This window comes from Carassius carassius, chromosome 13 (genome assembly GCF_963082965.1).
Source record: "Carassius carassius chromosome 13, fCarCar2.1, whole genome shotgun sequence".
NCBI lineage: Eukaryota > Metazoa > Chordata > Actinopteri > Cypriniformes > Cyprinidae > Carassius > Carassius carassius.
The window spans coordinates 20,177,108-20,197,808 of NC_081767.1; the positions used below are offsets into that span (position 1 = coordinate 20,177,108).

Genomic DNA, 20,701 nt, shown 5'->3' on the forward strand with positions numbered 1-20,701 from the left:
ATATGATATTGATTTTATAAAATAGTTCAATAAACAATAGGTTAATATTGTTACATTTTAAAACAATTTTGTCAATGTTGTCTGTTTTGCTCCTTCGAGCTACACACGGTGTAATTTCCCCCCCGCATCTGTATGACTTTATTCTGTAGAACGTAAAAAAAGATATTTTGAGAAAAGTGTTTTGAATGGTCAACAGTAACCAAAATGTTTGGTTAGCAACATACTTCAAAATATCTTCTTTTGTGTTGAACAGAAGAGGAAAGTCATACAGGTTTGGAACGGCATCCTGGTGACGACAGAGTTTTCAATTTTGGGTCAACTATCCCTTTAGATCTGCCATACAGAGTGCTATTAGTTTGTAGCTGCCAATTCAAAACACTCCAAATTAGTCACTTATGAGGTTTCATGACTGTTAGAAATCATCTGACTGACTCCGTAGGCAGTAAGAGTTATAATTTCTGTAAAGCTAATGGCTATAGATGGTATATGAAAACAAGCACCTACCAAAAGTGACAACCAGTCACATAATGCAGTAGTGCTCTGCATCTGCCCTGTTCATTACTAATTCACACTAGAGATACATGTGTAGCGATACATAGTACCTGTTTTTAATATCACAGGCTCACTTCAAAAAGCTTTTAGTAAATTAGAGTTGTTGTGATGTGTCAAATATAATTCCCAGTGATTATACGGAGAATGAACTTTCTGTAAGGGCTCACTGACCTGGATGACAAATTAAATCTCTCAGGCATTCAACAGGTAGGTTACTTTAGTGGGATATGAACTTATGCAAACTGACTGGTATGATGTCAGTGTGATCCTCAGCCGTTTAGTTTACGATGCCCAGTAGTTTTTCCACTGTAACTATTTACAAAGTAAACAAGTGCATGATGCCTAGTGTTTTAAAATTTTGTTCAGATGTATTTTAAATCTCTTTCTATCCTTTATCACAAAGGCACTGCCTGACTAAAAGCTGTACATAGATTGCAGCCTTTTCTTTTCAGCTTTTTCTGTTTACAGATAAAATCTCTCATCTGCTGATTCCAGCTGGCATAATTAAAGGAAACTGTCTACAAGGACTACAACATTTAGTAAATACAATCTACTGCCTGCACAACAATAACAACTATGTTAAATCATAAGAACAGTGTGACAAAATATATTATTTCTGTCCTCTTCAAACTATTCTTATATAATACTCCCTAAACCTCACTCGCATAAAATGCAACTGTGTTATAGTTATGGCCAACTATAACCCAAACCATTAACATAAACCTGTATGACATTACGTTTGTTATTTTTCATCAATTTTAATAAGATTCTCCTTATATAAGAGGTAGAGTCAGCAGGAAGATGGTTGAGGAAACTTCACAGCATGAGTCTCACACTTAGAATCTTAGAACAGATGGCCAGATATGCAAAGAGCCAACATACAAAAGAAAAAGAAAAACAGACCATCCTTTTAGATATGCACATTTGAAGAATCTGTGGGCTTTGGGCCCTCAAGCCACTCTAGCAACTTTTATTCAGCGGCTCTTAGTAAAGGTGTGAAAAGAATCAGTGCGGTATAGCAGCATGGTGCAGCACTGACATGAAAGGATCAGTATTTCTAAAAACATTGCTTTTGAAGTTTAGAAATCTTTTAGGTCTGAAAATTTTGATGGTCAAAGCTAGCCTAAAACATAAAAGCTATACAAACTGATGCAATCTGACTGTGACTGAGTCTCTGGCAGTTATGTTACTGTTAACTAAAACTAAAATTTTAGATAAACATTTTTTTTTTTAATTAACCGAAATAAATGTTAGCACTAAAATGATCAAAACTTAAATAAAAAATATATTAAAGTTAACTTGAAATTTATTAATAATAATAAAATTCAAAAAAAAAAATTACAAGTGCACATAAAATGACTAAAACTTCTACTAAAATGAAAATGGAATGCATTAAATAAATGCTTATTCAAGTCAAGTCACCTTTATTTATACAGCACTTTATACAATACAGACTGTGTCAAAGCAGCTTTACAGTGTTAAACATGAAAAACGTCTGCTGATGATGAAATAGGACAATAGAAAACACTCAGTTTATTAGCTTATGTCAGTTAATATTTGGTTCAGTGATGTCAGTTCAAAATATTACCTAATATTATAATAGTATATAAATAACACCAAAATAAAACTGGGATATTCTGATGCTAAGATACAGTATGTTGAGGGGCCTCTGGGGCCCCATACAGGGCCTGTGTATACAGGTGCATCTCAAAAGAAGGTCTTTATTTTTTGTAATTTAATTAAAAAAGGCAAACTTTCTTATATTCTTTTCATTGCATACAAACTGAAATATTTCAACACTTACAGCTTAGGAAATAAAAAATGACAAAAATGGCAAAGACTAATGACTTGACAGTTGTCCAGAAGACGATCATCAATACCCTCCACAAGGAGGGAAAGCCACAGTAGGTCACTGCTGAAAGGGCTGGCTGTTCACAGAGTGCTGTATCAAAATATATTCATAGAAAGTTGACTGGAAGAAAAAACTATGGTAGGAAAAGGTGCACAAGCAACAGGCATGACCACAGCCTTGGGAAGATTGTCAGGAAAAGCTGATTCAAGAACTTGGGAGAGCTTCACAAGGAGAAGACTGAAGCCGGAGTTAGGGCATCAAGAGTCACCACACTCAGAGGTCTTCAGGAAAAGAGCTACAGCTGTCACATTCCTAGAACCAAGCCACTTATGAACCAGAAAAAACATCAGAAGCATTTCACCTGGGGTAAAGAGAAAAAGAACTGGACTGTTGCTCAGTGGTCCACAGTCCTCTTTTCAGGTGAAAGTAGATGTAGCATTTCATTAAGAAATCAAGGTCTGGAGTCTTGAGGAAGACTGGAGAGGCACAGAATCCAAAGTCCAGTGTGAAGTTTCTGAAGTCAGTGATGATTTGGGGTGCTGAGAAGTCTGCTGATGTTGGTCCATTATGTTTTTATCAAGTGCAAAGTCAATGCAGCCATCTACCAGGAGATTCTGGAGCAGTTTATGCTTCCATCTGCTGACAAGCTTTATGGAGATGCTGATTTCATTTTAATGCAGGACTTTATCACCTGCCCACAGTGCCGAAACCACTTCCAAGTGGTTTGCTCACCATGATATTACTGTGCTTGATTGGCCAGCCAACTCACCTGACCTGAACCTCACAGAGAATCTATGGGGTAATGTGAAGAGGAAGATAAGTAACGTGACAAACAATAGAAAGGGCCGCTGAAGGCCGATATCAAAGCAACCTGGGCTTCAATAATGCCTCAGCAGTGCCACAGGCTGATCGCCTCCATGCCACACTGCACTGAAGCAGTCATTTATACAAAAGGAGCCCCTACCAAGTGTTGAGTGCATAATTAAACCTGCTTTGGAGATCTTGAAAATTTCTGTTTTGTAAAACTTTTCTTGATTGATCTTTGAGAAAACATTCAAATTTTTGGAGATACTGAATTTTTAATTTTCCTAAGCTGTAAGTCATAACCATCAGAATTAAAACAAAAAACTCTTGAAATATTTCAGTTTGTGTGCAATGAATCTAGAATATAAGAAAGTTTGCTTTTTTTGAATTAAATGACAAAAAATAAAGAACTTTTCCATGATAATCGAATTTTTTGAGATGCACCTATACTGTCCCAAAACAAACAAATCCTCTCCATGTCTCTATGATATATTAGATATGTCAATAGGATTTTACTGCATGTTTTCCACCAGAAAATTGTATGGTCACTTAGAAAAGCAATATATGTATGTAGTTACATACTATATGTATGTAAACCAAAGTCTCTTTCACAATTATACTTCAACAAAAGTGTCAAAGGAGAACAAGTTCTTCCAGAACAATCTGTCCTCACACTCTGCATGTTTAGTTATTATATGATCCCTACAGCACATTTTAGATCTTTCCAGCATGTGCCTGGTCTGCTGATACATTAAGAGCCAATGACACATTACCTGCGGTTCTCAGAAAGCCTCATGCACCCACACAGCTGTTAATGAGATGCATCCATTAGGAAAATACAGCCTCCCGCTCGCAGACAGAGGCTAAGAGAGGCCCAGTCATTGTAATATATGAACTAATATGAGCTGCTTTCAGAGAGATCCATGTGGGCAGCTGTTGAATCTATGTTCTAATTCCAGAAGATTTTGATGTATCTCTTAACAACATAAAGTGAAACAGCCCTAAATTTGTTTTCGATAAGGAATACTACTGAATTAAATTTTCCTGCAAAACCAATTTGAAGAGCATAACAATCCAAGTTTGAGTAAATAGACAGCTATAATATAAGTTACAACTTGAAAGCAGCAAAAGAGATCTGAATGTGTGAGACTACTGACAAATGTCAATGGAGACATGTGATACTTAAGGCAGCTGTATTTTTCCAGCTATGCATCTGCCAACATATAGATCATTAACATTATTAACGTATGATGGTACTGATCTTTTAAAATGCTTTTTTTTTAAGTCTCTTAAGTTCACCGTGCCTGCATTTATTTAATAAAAATATTGTAAAAAAAAAGGTAATATAGTAAAATTTCATAACTATTTAAATAACGGTTTTCTATTTTTATATATTTTAAAATTTACAGCAATTACTCCACTTTTCAGTGTCACATGATCAATCTAATATGCTGATTTGGTGTCTAAGAAACATTTCTTATTATCAATGTTGAAAACAGTCGTGCTGCTTAATGAATTCATGATATGTTTTATCCAGCATTCTTTGATAAAAATAAAGTTCAGCGAAACATTTGATTAATGCAATAAATCCCTGCAGAAAAAACAAAAACAAAAGATAACTTACTGACCCCCAAATATTTAAATGGTAGTGTATACTATCAAAGAAGGAATACTCCTAGTTAATTACCAGTGTTGGGGAAAGTTACTTTTCTAAGTAATGCATTACAATATTAATCTTTAAATACAATTTTGAGAGAAAATGTTGGTTGAATTATTTTGGTCCCATATGCAATTCACTCATAATAATAATAATAATTCCTTAGATTTATAGAGCACTTTTCTAGGAACTCAAAGCACTTTACATAGTCAGGGGGTATCTCCTCATCCACCACCAGTGTGCAGCATCCATCTGGATGATGCAATGGCAGCCATATTGCACCAGAATGCCCACCACACCCCAGCTTACTGGTGGAGAGGAGACAGAGTGATGAAGCCAATCAGCCGATATGGGGATTAGGGGACCATGCTTAATAAAAACCCTTATTGACATGGAGCACAAAACAAGCAGCCTGAGCTCTTTAGCATCTTAAAAGTATATGAAGTCTCAATATTTCATCTATGTTATCAGAAACCTGATTTTGCTGAGTTAGATGTGTTCCTAGGTCAACATATTTTGTATTTGGTAAAATCAGGTTCTGCAGTCATGCCAAAAAGAAAATACTCACTGGTCCTGGAGTCTGAAATCAGAATTCTCAGCAGAGATCTGGCCTGTCACTGGATGTATGAATGTAGTCGTCCTCTGGTTATGGCTACAGATAAGACAAAAAACAAAGCAAATTAGCATGGTGATTATTATGCAGCAAAAACACCATCTGAACATCAGAACAATCAACGCCTTGGATTTTCCCAGACATGTCCATCACAAAACAAATCACACACACCAGTGATAATCAGTGGTGTTTTGGTTCTTTAATCATGTTGTTTACAGAGTAACCACAGATTAATGGAAACATATATGCAGTATATAACCTAATATCATTTATAATATTTCAAACGGTAAGTTAGTAAGGTGCAACTGGAAAAGATTTATACTTTTGAGTGTAACATAGTCTGAGGTTTGGCAACATGTCAGCATGACATGCATTTCCAATGTGCCTATTTTAGGAAACTGCATTAACATCAAGAGTGGTCTGTTACATTTGAGGGGGACACGACTGCACAGCAGAAACAGGCTGTTGTCTCTACTATGTATTAAAGTGCTTCATAATATGAACAACAACAAGAGACTAAATAACTGTGCAAGCAAACTGTGTAATCAAGAAAACTGTGTAATCAAAGTAACGCTGCAGTCTATGTCTGAGCTTGAAAAGCCGTTAAAAAACCTTTCAAATCTGTTTAATGGCTGCACAGTGTTAAAAGAAAATGTCTACCTAAAAGTCTGATAGAAAATCAGAAGGTTATGTAATTATAATTATATGCTCAAACTACAACGTTTATCTTGAAATATAATTTTTTTTAAAGCATTCTAATAGTACACTTACTTCAAAATAAGACAAAATGTTTTTGTTTCTTTCCCATGCTTCCCCCAGATGTATGTATTGGGAGTATGCAAGTTTGGTGTAATTCAGTGCTTACTTTAAGACAGCCAAAGCCACTTGTACAGTTATTCACTGTAATTATGACATGAATTTCACTCAGACTCTTCATAATCGAAAACAATACTCAGAACTACGTAGAAGAATTGATTTAAGGTATGGTCACATAAGAATTGCTTTAAGGTATGGTCACATTGGACCTTGTTTTTCCTATTAGTTAAAGACTATAAGCAGTGAACCAAACCAAGTGAAGCACAACATTACAAACTTTGCATCTTTATTAAAAATAAATAAATATTTGAAAACCAGAGACAATGACAAAGGTGCAAGACTCCGTACTTAATGCCTTTAATGAGGGTAAGATCCCATCCCATGAAACAATCATATTAAAAAAAAATGAAGAAATATTAATCTATATTTAAAAAAAACTGATTATATTTAAAGTAACACTTTATCTTAAGAATTAATTCTCACTCTTAACTAGCATGCATCTTAGCTGTTTATTAGTACTTATAAAACACATATTAATGCCTTATTCTACACTTCCATATTTTATATCCCTTAATCCTACCCAATGCCTAAACTTAACAATTACCTTATGAACTATTAATAAGCAGCAAATTAAGAGTTTGAGACAAATGTCATAGTTAATAATTATAATTATAATATAGTTATGATTTATTGCAAAATATGCATATATATTTAAATATTCTGAGAGCGCAGGAAGCAGACTCAATTAATTCATTTGCAGTGCTTTATGGTAGTGGGTGGAAGCTAATCTTTTGATGCAATTTGATTTATCTGCAGAATTATTGGGTAATATAGTTTTTAACCAGTATTCCCACTGTTAAAGATGATTTAAAAAATAAATGAATAAATAATGCACCCAGTGGCCTCAACAAAAGCATATACCATTTATTAAAAACCTTGCTTCATTAACCTCATAGCTCTTTAAAAGTTTCAAAAACAATTCCCCTATGAAGAAAATTAAAATTTTTTAACTTCCAGAACCCGAATATTTCTTGGTATTCAAGCTAACTAAAAGTGTTATACAGTAAGAGTATGCAGAAGCGCTGTTCTATTGTAATAAAGAGCCAAGAAAAATTAAGCCTTGGAGATTGTAGTAGTATTTAAGCAAAGCGCAGGAAGCTCACTGGTTCCTGAGAGATAAAGCAACTGGTATCAGACATGAATCCACCACCATCAACTCCCTCGCTACGTCCTAAAACATTTGGCAGACAAGCCATGTAGAAGAAAGCTCTGAAATGATTTAGAATAAAATACTAATAAATGAGATGAAATGTAACTTCTTCGCATAATAATAGTTGGGTGTTGATTTTTTTCCCCTCAAAATAGAAGCAATTTTTTAAATGGATACAAACTGATCTCAAAGCCTTTAATGTAGAACACTCCCTATCTGAACAGGAATGCTCTGAAGTCATGAGGCATCGTTTCAACGGCAGTGTGCATCAAGAGAGTAAACATGTGAACTCAACACGCTTTTACACTTCCACTGAGACAGAGAGAGGTAGAGGTGAGGTCAGAGCACATTGTTTCCTTTCCAGTCGCTCCTATGTATTTAAAGACCTTAATTCACTGCATGGAGATGCCACAGGTTGCAGCGACTATATAAGCTTTATGGTTGTTTGTAATGGAGCTCTTTACTATTCTGGCTGACAGCCTGTGATAAGTGAAGGATTTGTGTGCACAAACATGGTGTGCATCCTTGAAAGGAGCCCCTGGATCTTTATAATTGCCACACCTGTTTAGTCTCATGTGATTGGGTAGAAATACTCGCTATGTCTTGCTACAAAGCCACATCAGTTCCACCTTTTAGATATACATCATTATATGTAAAAAACTGAAATTACATAAAGGCTATATATATATTTGTATATAATAATAATTGTTATAATAAACATAATTTTTCCCAAATTGTGCTGCCCTACATTTTGGTTTGGTGTCAAATTCGATGGAAATCCTTTTTAATTTTTTTTTCATACTGATTTTGAATAAATGTTTTCCAGACTGGTTCATTATCAAGCTATGAATTATTTCAGATAAACATGCCTCATACATGGAAATAGAAAAATCTAACTAGTTATTTGCTTAATGTGTCCGTCCGTCTGTCGTTGAGACTAAGCTGCAATATGAACCAGACTTTTCTCAATATTTCTCAATATAAGTCAATATTTCTCAGCCGGCCTATTGATTTCCCTCAGTAGCTTGTCTTGTCACCTGTTTTTTTTTTAAAGACGTCACTGCCACACTTTATGTTTCTTTTCAATTTGTGACAAGACTCTCTAAATCATGATGACTGGAAGTAAGATCAAGTGGTCATAACAGCCTTCCGCCGATGAGACCCTGAAGCAAACTTGACTCAACACAAGCTAAACTGCAAGTGAAGAACTATAAATGCAAATGCATTCATTTATCAGAGTATCCAAGGCTATATCCAGCTAAGTAAGGCACGTCGAATGACAACATAAATGTGTCAGAAACAAATTGTTAATTTAAACAATTTGTTGATTAAACAGACAACTCGTCCAAAATTGAGGGATTTGTCTCTGTATTGCTTGGCACAAGCCAGTTGGTATGTTTTACAGCCCCAAAATAAAGTGCCTTGAACCATTATCTATTCAATGGCCATAATGTCTATTTAAAAATGTTCAGATAAGCTGTGTTTAAACAACGGAAGCAGATTGAAAAGCATTTTAAATGGAAATCTCACTGGGACGAGGTCATTCCCATTCACATCACACAGAATGAGGGAGAGAGATGAAAAATGACAGAAAGCGCAGATACAAATTTCATCTTCTGACATTTAATGCGGGACCCGATTACAATGAGGACAATGAATCACCACATAATCAGTTAGAAATCCCACACACACTGATCCAGTGTTAGCATGCAATATAATGCTATATAGAGAAGCCAAAAATGTTTCATATGACAGCCATTTAATATAATGTTATAGGCTGTGCAATGATAAACTGAGTAGTTTAATTATTGAATTCGACTAACATTATTAAGTTTCACATTAAAAGCTTTGTTAAACTTAAACTCGCAAATCTCACGAGGCACATAACAGTAAATCAGTTGAAATTTAACTAAAGCAAGACTGAACTTCACACTGTGTGAACACTCTGCAAACCAACCAGCCACTGCCTTTAGAAAACACCTTTTTGCACAATGGTGAACATTACCTGGTCTCCACTTACAATCAATAAGCGTCCATCTGATGCCATATACAGTGTTGCAGAGCAGCAGCAGGCTTTTGTTTACCTGTCTCTTCCCAGCTTAGGCTTCAGCGCTCTGTCTCTGTTGCGGGGGCTTTAGAGTGTCTGGCTGTCTCGTATGGTTGGGAGGGTAAAATGCCAGCAGTGTAGTGGTGTCTTGTGTCAGTGTCGAGGCACTGAGAGAGCCGACCCCTGAAAAGAGCCGCTAGAGCTTGCAAACACTGTGAAGTAATAACCCTTCTGCATGTGTTAGGCTATTAGTTAAACCTTAATGCTTGGAATATACACTAGTACCAAAAGTTTGGTGTGTGTGTGTGTAAGATTTTTTAAATGTTTTATGCTCACCAAGGTTGCATTTATTTGATTAAAAAAATACAGTAAAAACTGTAAATTTGTGAAATATTATTAGTTTAAAATATCCGTTTTCTTTTTTTAAATAATGTAATTTATTTCTGTATTGACAAAGCTGAATTTACAGCAGCCAGTCTGCAGTCTCACATGATCATTATTACTCTTGTAAACAGTTTTTCTGGGGTGGAAACCATGATTTTTTTTCATAATTCTTTGATGAATAAATGTTCAAAAGAACAGCATTTATTTAAAACCGAAACCTTTTATACATGTCTTTACTGTCACTTTGGACCAATTTAATGCATTTGTGCAAAATAAAAAGTTTTAATTCCTTCCAAAACAATAACTTCTGAACTGTTTCCTACAGAATACAAAAATGCAAGGATTTCATACTAACTGAGTTCTATATGAATTTCTGTCATGCAAAGAGTGCAAAATAGTTTAATAAGATGAAACCATTATAAATGTCAAATTTGGCAAATGTGCTAAAAATATTTATTATTATTATCTTGATTTCTGATAATTTTGTTGAAATGTTGCTACATAGAAAAACAGCTGTATATTTCATTCCATTTATTTTATACAGCCTTGTTCATCTGACAACTTAAAATGCCTTTAACAACCCAATGACAAGCATTGCCACAATGAATTATACAACACATGCATCTGTATGTTGAATGCTCAGTGGCACAGTTTTTTCCAAAAATGGGTTTCCTAAAGCACAAAAAAAGACTGCAACCGTATGCCAAAACAGTGGTCAATGCAGCAACCATTCACTGACATATACTGTACATATGGTAACATATGCATGGTTTAAACTTAATATGTATGGTTTAAACTACATATGACAAAATATATGCATGAATTTATGTATGAGGTAATAGTTCTCTTAGAGTTAGTATAGCTAAACTGCACAATATTAGGACCTGCTAAATGCATTTTGGACAATATAATCTCAGGATTTAACTGCAACACCAGTTGAATTACTGACAACCTGACAAAATGTGTACGAAACAAAATCAACAAACAAGTTTTGATTCAGATGGACAGTAAATACCAACAAAAGGAGTTAAAAGTACCTGCATACTGACTAGGGAAGTGTCAGACTTGTTTCATTAGTAAATAAAAGACATTAATACTGTGTACATAAGATGATTTGTAATAGAATCCTGGGATGCAGCCAAACTTTGCCTCTAGAGACTTGCCAGCAGTGTAATAAGAATAGAGCATGGACTCGAAAGAAAATGCATCTAAAAATATTTGCTGGAGTAGAATTCAAGTATGCCAAACTATGCCGTCTCTCTTGTAATAGGAGCTGGGAGCCAGCAACATGACACTTTTGTACGCTTGTTTTTGAAGGATTATGTCTGTTAAGAAATGTAGCGTCATGCTGTATCGTACCTTGTTATTTTGTCTAAACTGTTCATCATAACCATAAACCATTCAGTGCCAGCTGTTGCTTACCAACTGTTTTATCCCTCAAGAGCAAATTCCCACCAACAGATTACTCATTAATCTGTCATTGGAAAGGTAATGAAAATTTTGCTGTCAGCACTGTATATACAGTAACGGCCGAGTGGGAATTGGCATTATGAAATGGTTTAGTATCATAATTCTACAACTGTCTCAGACACCACCAAACTAGCAGGTCACGTGTTTACTGAAATTGAGTTTTAACAGAACAGCTACTTAAAGGAATAGTTCACTTTCAAATAAAATTTTGATATGTTTTAGCTTACCTCAAGGGCGTCCAAGATGTAGATGTCTTTGTTTCCGCAGTAGTTTACATTTTGATATCACGAACTACTCGTTTTGTTCAATTTGTACTTACGATGGGGAATTGTTTAATTTGGACTCCTCTGTGCATGCTCTTTGAGGTGGTGACCATAGACCTCCATTATTTGAGTCACAGACAAGAACGGTTTGACCTAAAATTATCAAAATGTAAACTACTGCGGAAACAAAGACACCTACATCTTGGACGCCCTTGAGGTAAGCTAAAACATACCAAAATTTTATTTGAAAGTGAACTATCCCTTTAAGGAGCAATGGTAAGGCAGGAGAATTGTGAGTGCAACTCAGGTCTGTGACCTTGCGTCTAGGGTTGGGTGACATTGCTAAAAATATCACAACATGTTTCCAAAATGTGACTATATTCAATATACACTATACGGACAAAAACAAATGGTAAAAGAGCAGCCTACATGGTAATAATCCAAGCACTCCATCGCAGTGCAACGAATGAAGCTCTCAATTCTCATCATTTCATTTTTGGGGCATTTTATATGCCCAGAGACTCCAAGCAGTTCAAACTTGTCCAAACACTCTCACACTCGGTACAGCAAATGAACAACTGTTACTCTCCTACACCTGTGCCTAAATGGATTTGATTTCCTCCATTTGCTTCTGACTCCTCCTACATGCTGCATTGCATTTTGGTCACTGTAGTTCATTTTTGTTACTCTTTTTGAAGCGAATTCTCTCTGATAATGCATGAGTTTCACTGACTTACTTAAACATCCCTGATTGGCCGGTGCATTCTTGTGTTCAACAGACATGTCTGTGATTGACTACAATGTTTAACACTGCAAAGCACATTATCACAATATTCATGATATTCACGATACTCCTTAATTTAATATTGTCAGCATAATTACCATGCCAATATTCAATGCATCGCCCAGCTTTAATTGCGTAAAGCTCTAGATTTATACAGTCCTGCTTAAATCTCCTACATTCAAAATGATGGCAGTCATTAGGGCGTTGTGTGGCTAACACTTTCTCAAATCACAAAACGTTTTTCTGATAGTCAATAGCCCTGAAGATGACATGGAAAAGCCACTTCAACTGTCAGGCCAATGACCCCTTTGAGAGGTATGTCTTTAAAGACAGATAAAGAGCAATCTGAAAATGTTCAAGCCTTTGGCAACACATCATGAATATGAATTCAGTGTCTTTATGGCACAAATTTATATCCTCACTAGTCAACCCAAGATACTTATCTCAGTTAATGTCTGTTTTACATCCTGCCATTTGATATGGAGGCATCAACAAGCCACTGTCAAAAAATGAGCTCATTCACGGATAAATATAGATGACAATTTGACGTAATCCTTCATGCAGCTTGGAGATTCTTGGCAGTGTGCAATGAGACTTTGAAGGCTCCTTATCTCCAAAATCAATTGTGACAGTCAGAGAGGCAGGACGCTGGAGAGAGAAAAATACAAGAGGGATCAAAAGGAAGATGAATCAGGCAGGCTAAACACCACTGGAATAAGAAATCACTTTCACATGCTGTTACTCATCACCTTCTGCTTTAATACTGTGGTCTTATTTAACAAGTAAGATCAGCTACTATCAGCCTATAAATGAAAGCCAACGGACAGTATTTCAAATGTACGGAACCCCGCACATGACATGCAGGAACAAATTGTAGGCTAAATCGTGTGCACGATTTACTAATTCGTTCCCTCACTGTACTAAAACGTGCACACGATTACTATTGCGTTCCCTCGATTTACTATTTCGTTCACTCAATTTATAAATTGTGCGCACAATTTATTTATTTTTTCTTCCATGTCATGTGCGGGGCTCCGTAAAAATGAATGCATATTATTGTTTCAATACTAGAATACCATGAAAAATATGGATACATGAATAGGATGATGAATATTTTAGAATAGGGATATTAATTATTTTACTTCACAGTAACAGTTTCTTCACTTTAAAGAGTCAAACCCTTAAGGTTTTATTTATTTTGGCCGGGAGGGAGTCAAAAAAAGAACATACAAAAATCAATATTGATGACAAAACTAGTTAAGTCCTGGATTCCTTTGACCAAAAACTGATGGAACTAGCAGATCTTTAAAAGCCCTCCCGCTTAAATTCACAAAGGTAGAAATGGGATTCTTTTGATTATTTTTCCTTTGTAGGATTCCAGCACATGATATTAAATAGAAAGTAAGATAAAGGTTTCATCCCGTGGATGAAACAAGGTTCAAAAGATTTTTTCAATTAACTTTCCAACCCCTCTGTTATGCAAACCGCTGTCTCTTCCTGTCTATGATAACAGAAGTAATTCACAAGCCTCCTTCACCTCAGAACAGCAGCAGAAGAGAAACATCAAGAAACTCAATAGCTCAGACATCTGCTCAGACATTATCCAGTCGCATCAACAGTGAGCAAATTAAGCCTTGAAAGTTATTAGGAGAGAAAGTATAATCCTTTGTCAATACTTCGTAGAGCAGAATGTTGTGTCTTGAGAGTGATCTTACGATCTGAGAGATATTGAAAGCAAAATATAGAATATATACAGTAAATAAATGAATCGCTTCAAAATCAGCCATGCAGCCAAATTCTCAGTTTTTATCAATAATATATACTGAATTCAAATTAAAGGGGTCATATGTTTTACATATATGGTGTATTTGGTGTAATGCAATGTGTTTATGCAGTTTAAGGTTCAAAAGACTTTATTTTCCACATATTGTACATTATTGTTGCTCCTATAAGCTCCGCCTTTCTGAAACGCATCAATTTGAACAAAACTCATCGGCCTGGAAAGCGAGGTGTACACTGATTGGCCAGCTATCCAATGTGTTTTAATTAACCGAAAGCCTCAAGCGTGTGATGGAAATGTTATACTCCTTACCAAACTGTGATGCCATGTCACGGTGCAATGAGACAAAACCAATAAAACAAATTACAAACGAGGCATTTGTTGCATCCAGTGGGGACTGATTATAATGGCTTATACTGTCTTTTTACGTGTTGTGTTGCGTATGGGACTTCCTAAACATAAAATCATGTCATCATTTGTGATCGGAGAAACGACAAACAACAAGCGCTATTCCACACTGCTCAAAACTCATGTTTGAATCATCAGTGGCAAATTCTTTAAATAAGAAAACATACTTACAGGCTGTGAGTCAGAAGCACCAGACTGTCCTTGCAAAATTGGAATTGAGACACTTTAGAGAAACAGCCTTTGTGCACAGAAGCATTGTAGTCTACTCTGTAGGTTCAGGAAACAATTCTCCATAAAATGCACTGCACACATCTGAATATTTGGGTTGAACTGTTCTGGAGTGTTGTAGATACAACTTAACCACTGATTTCTAGTTGTGTCCTCTTTTGGAAGGCCAAACAAAGTAGTTTCGCTTTCACAATGAAACAGCATCTCCACACATGGCGGTGGCAATAATACTACAGTGAGAATCAAAGTTACGCCTTCTTCCTTTGCGTGAACATTTGGGGCGGTGTTATGCAAATCTTCCCACACAGTGACATAGACATGTAGGGCGTGTTTAAATGAAGTGTTTTAGGGGGGCCTGGGCGAGTCTTAACTTTTATAAAGAATATCTCTATGGATTTGCAACTTTAGGGATCATATCTTTTCACAAACAGCTTATAACATTCCAAAAAGAAAGGAAAATTTGAAATTGCATTATATGAGCCTTTTGAAAGACATGCCCTGTTGTTACTTTACAGACATGTGGGTGGAACATTATTTTAACATCTTAGCTAACAACAAATGACAAAAAAAACTATGCAATTTATATTGTTACAATGGAGTACATCAGCTATAGGTGCAAAGATAATTAACTTTGGGTGTAAAAAGACAAGACAGAAGCCCTTATGATATATTTTAGTGTGGGAATATCCCTTTCTGTCTTTCACTCTTATCAAGTTTCAGTGAACCTGACAAGTCATGGGAACATTAGACTATGACAGAGGAGTGGTAAACAGGATTGTTCTGATGACACGGTATTCAAATGACATGTTAAGCAACTTTACTCGAACTCCAGTGTGACCCAACTGGACAAACTGGAATGACATGTTATGCTGGTTAACAGTTTAAAGAGGATCTTAGTAATCTTCTGGAACAACGTTTCTCCTGTTGTCAATATTTGTTAATACGTCTAAACAAACTCTTATATTTAGTATGATAGCTGAATAATTCTATGGAAACAAATTTGTTAAGTGTTCCTTATAAATGTCAGCAATTTCTGGGCCAATTTCGAAGCCAAACTCTATGCCAGAATCTCATTCTCAGCAATCACTCATCATTTAAAAAATACTGAAATATCTGTATTGATAGCATATTGCCATTATCAATCACAATTATTTAAGTGACATCATCAGAATGAGACATAAAATAGATTTTTATATTTTCTGAAAAAAAAGAGAGAGAGAGAGAAAATCTGCCACTTGAAAAGATATGATCCAGAAACATAACTACTGGATTTTCTTTCACCCATAAGACATTAGCAAAATTGTGTTGGCAAAAAAAAACAAAAAAAAAAACACATCCATTATTCATTGTCAGCAGTGTAGCAGTGTGTGATTTTTTTTAAACCATTAAATTCACAAAACAACAGTAAATGTGACCGAAAAAAAACCCCGCCAGAGTAACAGATTTATCAAGGACAAAAGAAGATTCTTGCAATGTTTAGCCTCAGAGAGAGCTATTAGCATATATCTCAGAAAAAGGAAAAAAAAAAACAGCTGGCACTTGTGTCTGCAGATTTGTTAAACCCTGATAAGAAGCCCAGAAGGTATGAATGGAGTAAATAAAAAAATACACCACATTTAATTGAGATTTGTTTTATCTGTTCATACTGCTCAGTGCTTTAATGATGCTGATGAGCGGCATTAAAACTGATACTTGACGTCTAAAGTAAAAGCAGAGGCGGAGGTCCACTGAGGCCAGAGGAAACATGGATCTCAGTTTAAAATAGTCTCCAGCTGCCTCGAGGCCCAGCAGTGTGGCCCTTCCTCTCTCTGAGAGATGTTGTTTTGCTATTGAGGAGGATGAAAGAAGAATCAAGAGTGCTGCTGTCGTGGCCTACAGAAGGTAAAATGAGTCCGGAAACAGGTAATACGGCTCTTTGATCCATGCCTTTTCCATCTGACCATTTGTTCTGCTAAAATCTATTGTTCCCTCTTGATTCAATCTGCTGCCTGTATGAGTCACTGGACTCATGCCCGTACACACACACAAACACACAGAAAAAGAGACATACACACCCACACACACACACAGAGGCAGAGGAAGGGCAGATTATGTTCAAACAATGATGTGTGATATTGTAATATTCCTGGTCACTGAATGTTTGTGTTTACATGATGAGTCATGCAGACCTGACTCTAGGTTTGACTTGCCTAAATTTAGCTTCCCTAAATAGCTTAAAATTCAGGCTGGTTTGAGATTGAAGGTCACATGTTATTTATAAGTATTTGTTTAGGGGAAATAATGAGGTCAAAGGTCAAAACTAAAAGATAAACCCAATAAATCAAGCAGGGTTGGGTTATTTTCAGGTTTTTGATGCTACAGCATGTTATATACAGACCACTTGATCAGAGGAAGCATTATAAATAAAATACAATCAAATCTAGCTGAATATAAACAAACAAAAAGAACAGTTTATAAAAATTGTGTTTAATAGAGTTCTTTTTTTTTCATTGATGTTTACACATTGTTCAAAAGTGTTGGGGTTGGTAAGATTTATTAATTGTTATCTTTTTTGTGTGTTTTTGAAAGAAGCATTTATTTGATCAAAAATATAGTTTAAATGAGAAATATTGTGAATAATTACCATTTAAAGGGTTTTCTATTTCTATATAGCCAATGACTGTCTTTGATGTCACATGACTCTTCAGAAAGAAAAAAAAAAAATATATATATATATATATATACACTAACCCTAAAACAATATATTTTACACTTAATATACATTTAAATACATATAAAAAAATGTTGGAAGTTGGAAAATTATGGAGTCAAAATTGAACAGAACAATTTAAAATATTAACATATTCATCTCCACCAATGCCCCGCCTCCTGCTGACCAAGATATAAATGAGTGGTACAATAAACTGCACTGTTTTTGCATGCATAAACATATTAGTTATCAAACTGTTTCTGAAGCAGCTAGCTCAATTATGTAAATAATGAAATTATACAAACATGGTACTGGACAAAGCATGAATTTCTCTGATTATGTTATTTTTTATTACACTACAGGCTTCATGAACACCATCAAGCAATGTTTTGGTCTGTCTGTGTGGGACATATTTTGCCAATCCAGTATCACCTGCTCCCTCAAATTCCCTCTGATTATGTTATGCTCCAAATTTTTTTTTATTCCTGTTCCACCAAAGGTTTTTATGATGTTGGTCCTCGTTCCAGCAATCCAGCATTTTTAAAGCTGTTTAAAAGAAACAAATTTGCAGATATGTATCAGAACTTGCCAAACTTCAGGGAACTGAGAAATGTGCTTCGCAAATGAATTATTTAGAAAAAAGAACAAAATAACAGAGCCAGCTCCAGCCAACAACTTAGTTATAGCTCTGCCCACAACTACAACATTTTCCTCACACCACACAACAAATCTAATCAGTGGGAATTCAGACCTCTATACTAACAATACACTAAAAGTACAAGAAAATACCATGGGGGTTTACAGAAACTGTTTTTTTTTTTTTGTGACTCCCCAACAACATAAAGCAACATTATTCTGAAATATTTACACTCTGGAATTTTCACCACCCACCATGACATCTGAAATTATTCAAGACATTTACGACAAGCTCTCCCCCTCCATTTCTCTTGGACTTCATGAAAGCCCTTTGCCCTTTTCACAACAAGAATCACTGGTTTGCTATATGAGTAAAACATCTTGAGCATTATACTGGAATTAAGGAAATTCATTTAGGAGTCTCATCCATGTTCTTGAATCTGGCAAAAAGACAAATATATTATATCAGCCCCTGAACCCAAACACCTGGTGCTGATCCACTCACTCACTCATACACACACACAGACACACACACACACCAAAGTTATTTTTAGACTTCTCTCATCCCACAAAGACAGATGATGTTCATTTCTTTATTCTGCACAGCTCTATTCACATCAGTGTCAATCTTTGCAGGGCTTCAGATTCGTTTAATTGGGAATTGCACTGATGCTGGCCTCGACTCATTTACAATGCCAGATTTACATTCCGTGATTTCACACAAAGCTAAGAGAGATTATAATGGATCTCTCAATTAAAGATAAAAGCATTCCTCAGCTGCAAAAAGAGACCTTTATAAATGGCTAGCATGAATTAATAATAAAGGTCTTGCGTCCATACAGTACACACATTGACAGACGGGGCATGTTAGCAAGACTTATGCTGCTGCCTGAGTCCCTTGCTGAATAGCGACATTTAAATGTCAGGGAGCTATTTAGACTTAAGCTATTTAGGCGTGAGAAATTTTGAAAATGAGGAGGTGAAACTTTTTTTAATTCACTAAAAATATTTAAACATCCCTGAAGTAAGATCAGTTTACAAGATGGCATATACTATCAAAAGTCTGTTTTTGAAAGAAGAATTTCATGCTCACGAAGGCTGCATTTCCCATCCAAAGGTGCTAAGTTAGATCTCTTATGTAAATAATTGTGGATTTTCTAATTTAGCTTTGTAATATATAAGATGTTAGATTAGCAATTTGTATTTTTTTTTAATAATGGTCTATTTTTTTGTTTTAATTGTTCTTAAACTGTTGATCGATTTCATACTGATGTTTCAATGTAACAGAAAAAAAAGAGTTTTTAATTTGCAATGGTTTTTAAGAACCTGTAATAATGCTTAAAAGGCTATTAAAACATAAAACATACATTTAATTTGAACAAAATACAGTAAAGACAGTAATACTGTGATAAATTATTACTATTTAAAATAGCTTTCTTGTTTTTATCAATGTGAACATTTTTGTGAAACCTGTGATACATTTTTCAGAATTCTTTGATAAATAGTTGTTTATTTGACAAAAAAAGCTTTTGCACATTTATAAATGTTTTCACTGTTAAGTCCAATTCACAGCAAGAAAAATAACTTTAAAGATAACTATAAAGATTACAAGTGTCCACACCAGCAAACGATATCGTCTGTTAATTATAAGCAGACGTGTATCTTATGCTTTAAATTCTCGAGCTTGTTATAGCAGGATGGATTCTAATTGGCTGTAGACATGTGCCGGTATTCGGTAATGCGATAATGCATTATCACGGTAATGAATATGCACAATATTGTTATCTTGGGCACTTCCAAATACCGTGAATAATTATATATTACAAATTATTCCGAATTTGGAATGCATTTTAAGAATCATTTTCCCAAACATGGGGGAACACGTGAGAGACACGCTGAATGAAAAAACATTCACTCTCTGACAGCAGATGGCGCTAAACTGCAGAAAATGCAGCCCTTACCCTGGAAACCCCATAGATAAAGCAGCTGCTCCACTTTCTAAAACATATTTAAATAATTTTAAATAGCCATTCAGATTTTGTGGATTCACTTTGGTGTTCATCACAGCACCAAATAATTAAATATTCAGACTAAATACGCTATTTTCATTTTTTTGTTTTTCATTTTAATCTGGACTACAACATGCCCTAGATATTGTTTTGATTCTTTATTGTTCATTTACACTTTACATTAGGGCTTCATAAGTTACCATTAGTTAATTCATTAGTTAACAAACTACCAATGAAAAATTATTCTGAACATTCATTAATGTTAGGTATTCCAATATTTAATAACACATTGTTAAATTCGAAAGTTGCAGCTGTGTTATTTAATAAGCTAACATGAACTAAGACTTGTATTTTTTTAACAAAGATTAATAACTTCTGTAGCAAATGTAGCTATTGTTCATTGTGAATATTAATGCATTAACTAAGGTTAACTAATGAGGTCTTATTGTGATAGTGATACCGATTGGTCTTTATAGTTCTTTTGCACTTTAAACTGTGT

At 35.1% G+C, this 20,701-nt stretch overlaps 1 protein-coding gene across 10 annotated transcripts in view; it reads right to left on the reverse strand.

Moving 5' to 3' along the window:
* The window catches only part of LOC132156058 (pleckstrin homology domain-containing family A member 7-like), an 87,082-nt gene that overhangs the window by 44,565 nt on the left and 21,816 nt on the right, over window positions 1-20,701 (reverse strand). For 9 of the 10 annotated variants that reach the window (XM_059564889.1, XM_059564883.1, XM_059564888.1 and 6 more), the window contains one exon: window positions 5,434-5,517. In XM_059564889.1, the coding sequence (XP_059420872.1) occupies window positions 5,434-5,517 (84 nt within the window). Of the gene's footprint in view, window positions 1-5,433; window positions 5,518-9,524; window positions 9,635-20,701 lie in introns of those variants that run through there. The other variant, XM_059564890.1, reaches the window with a different exon arrangement.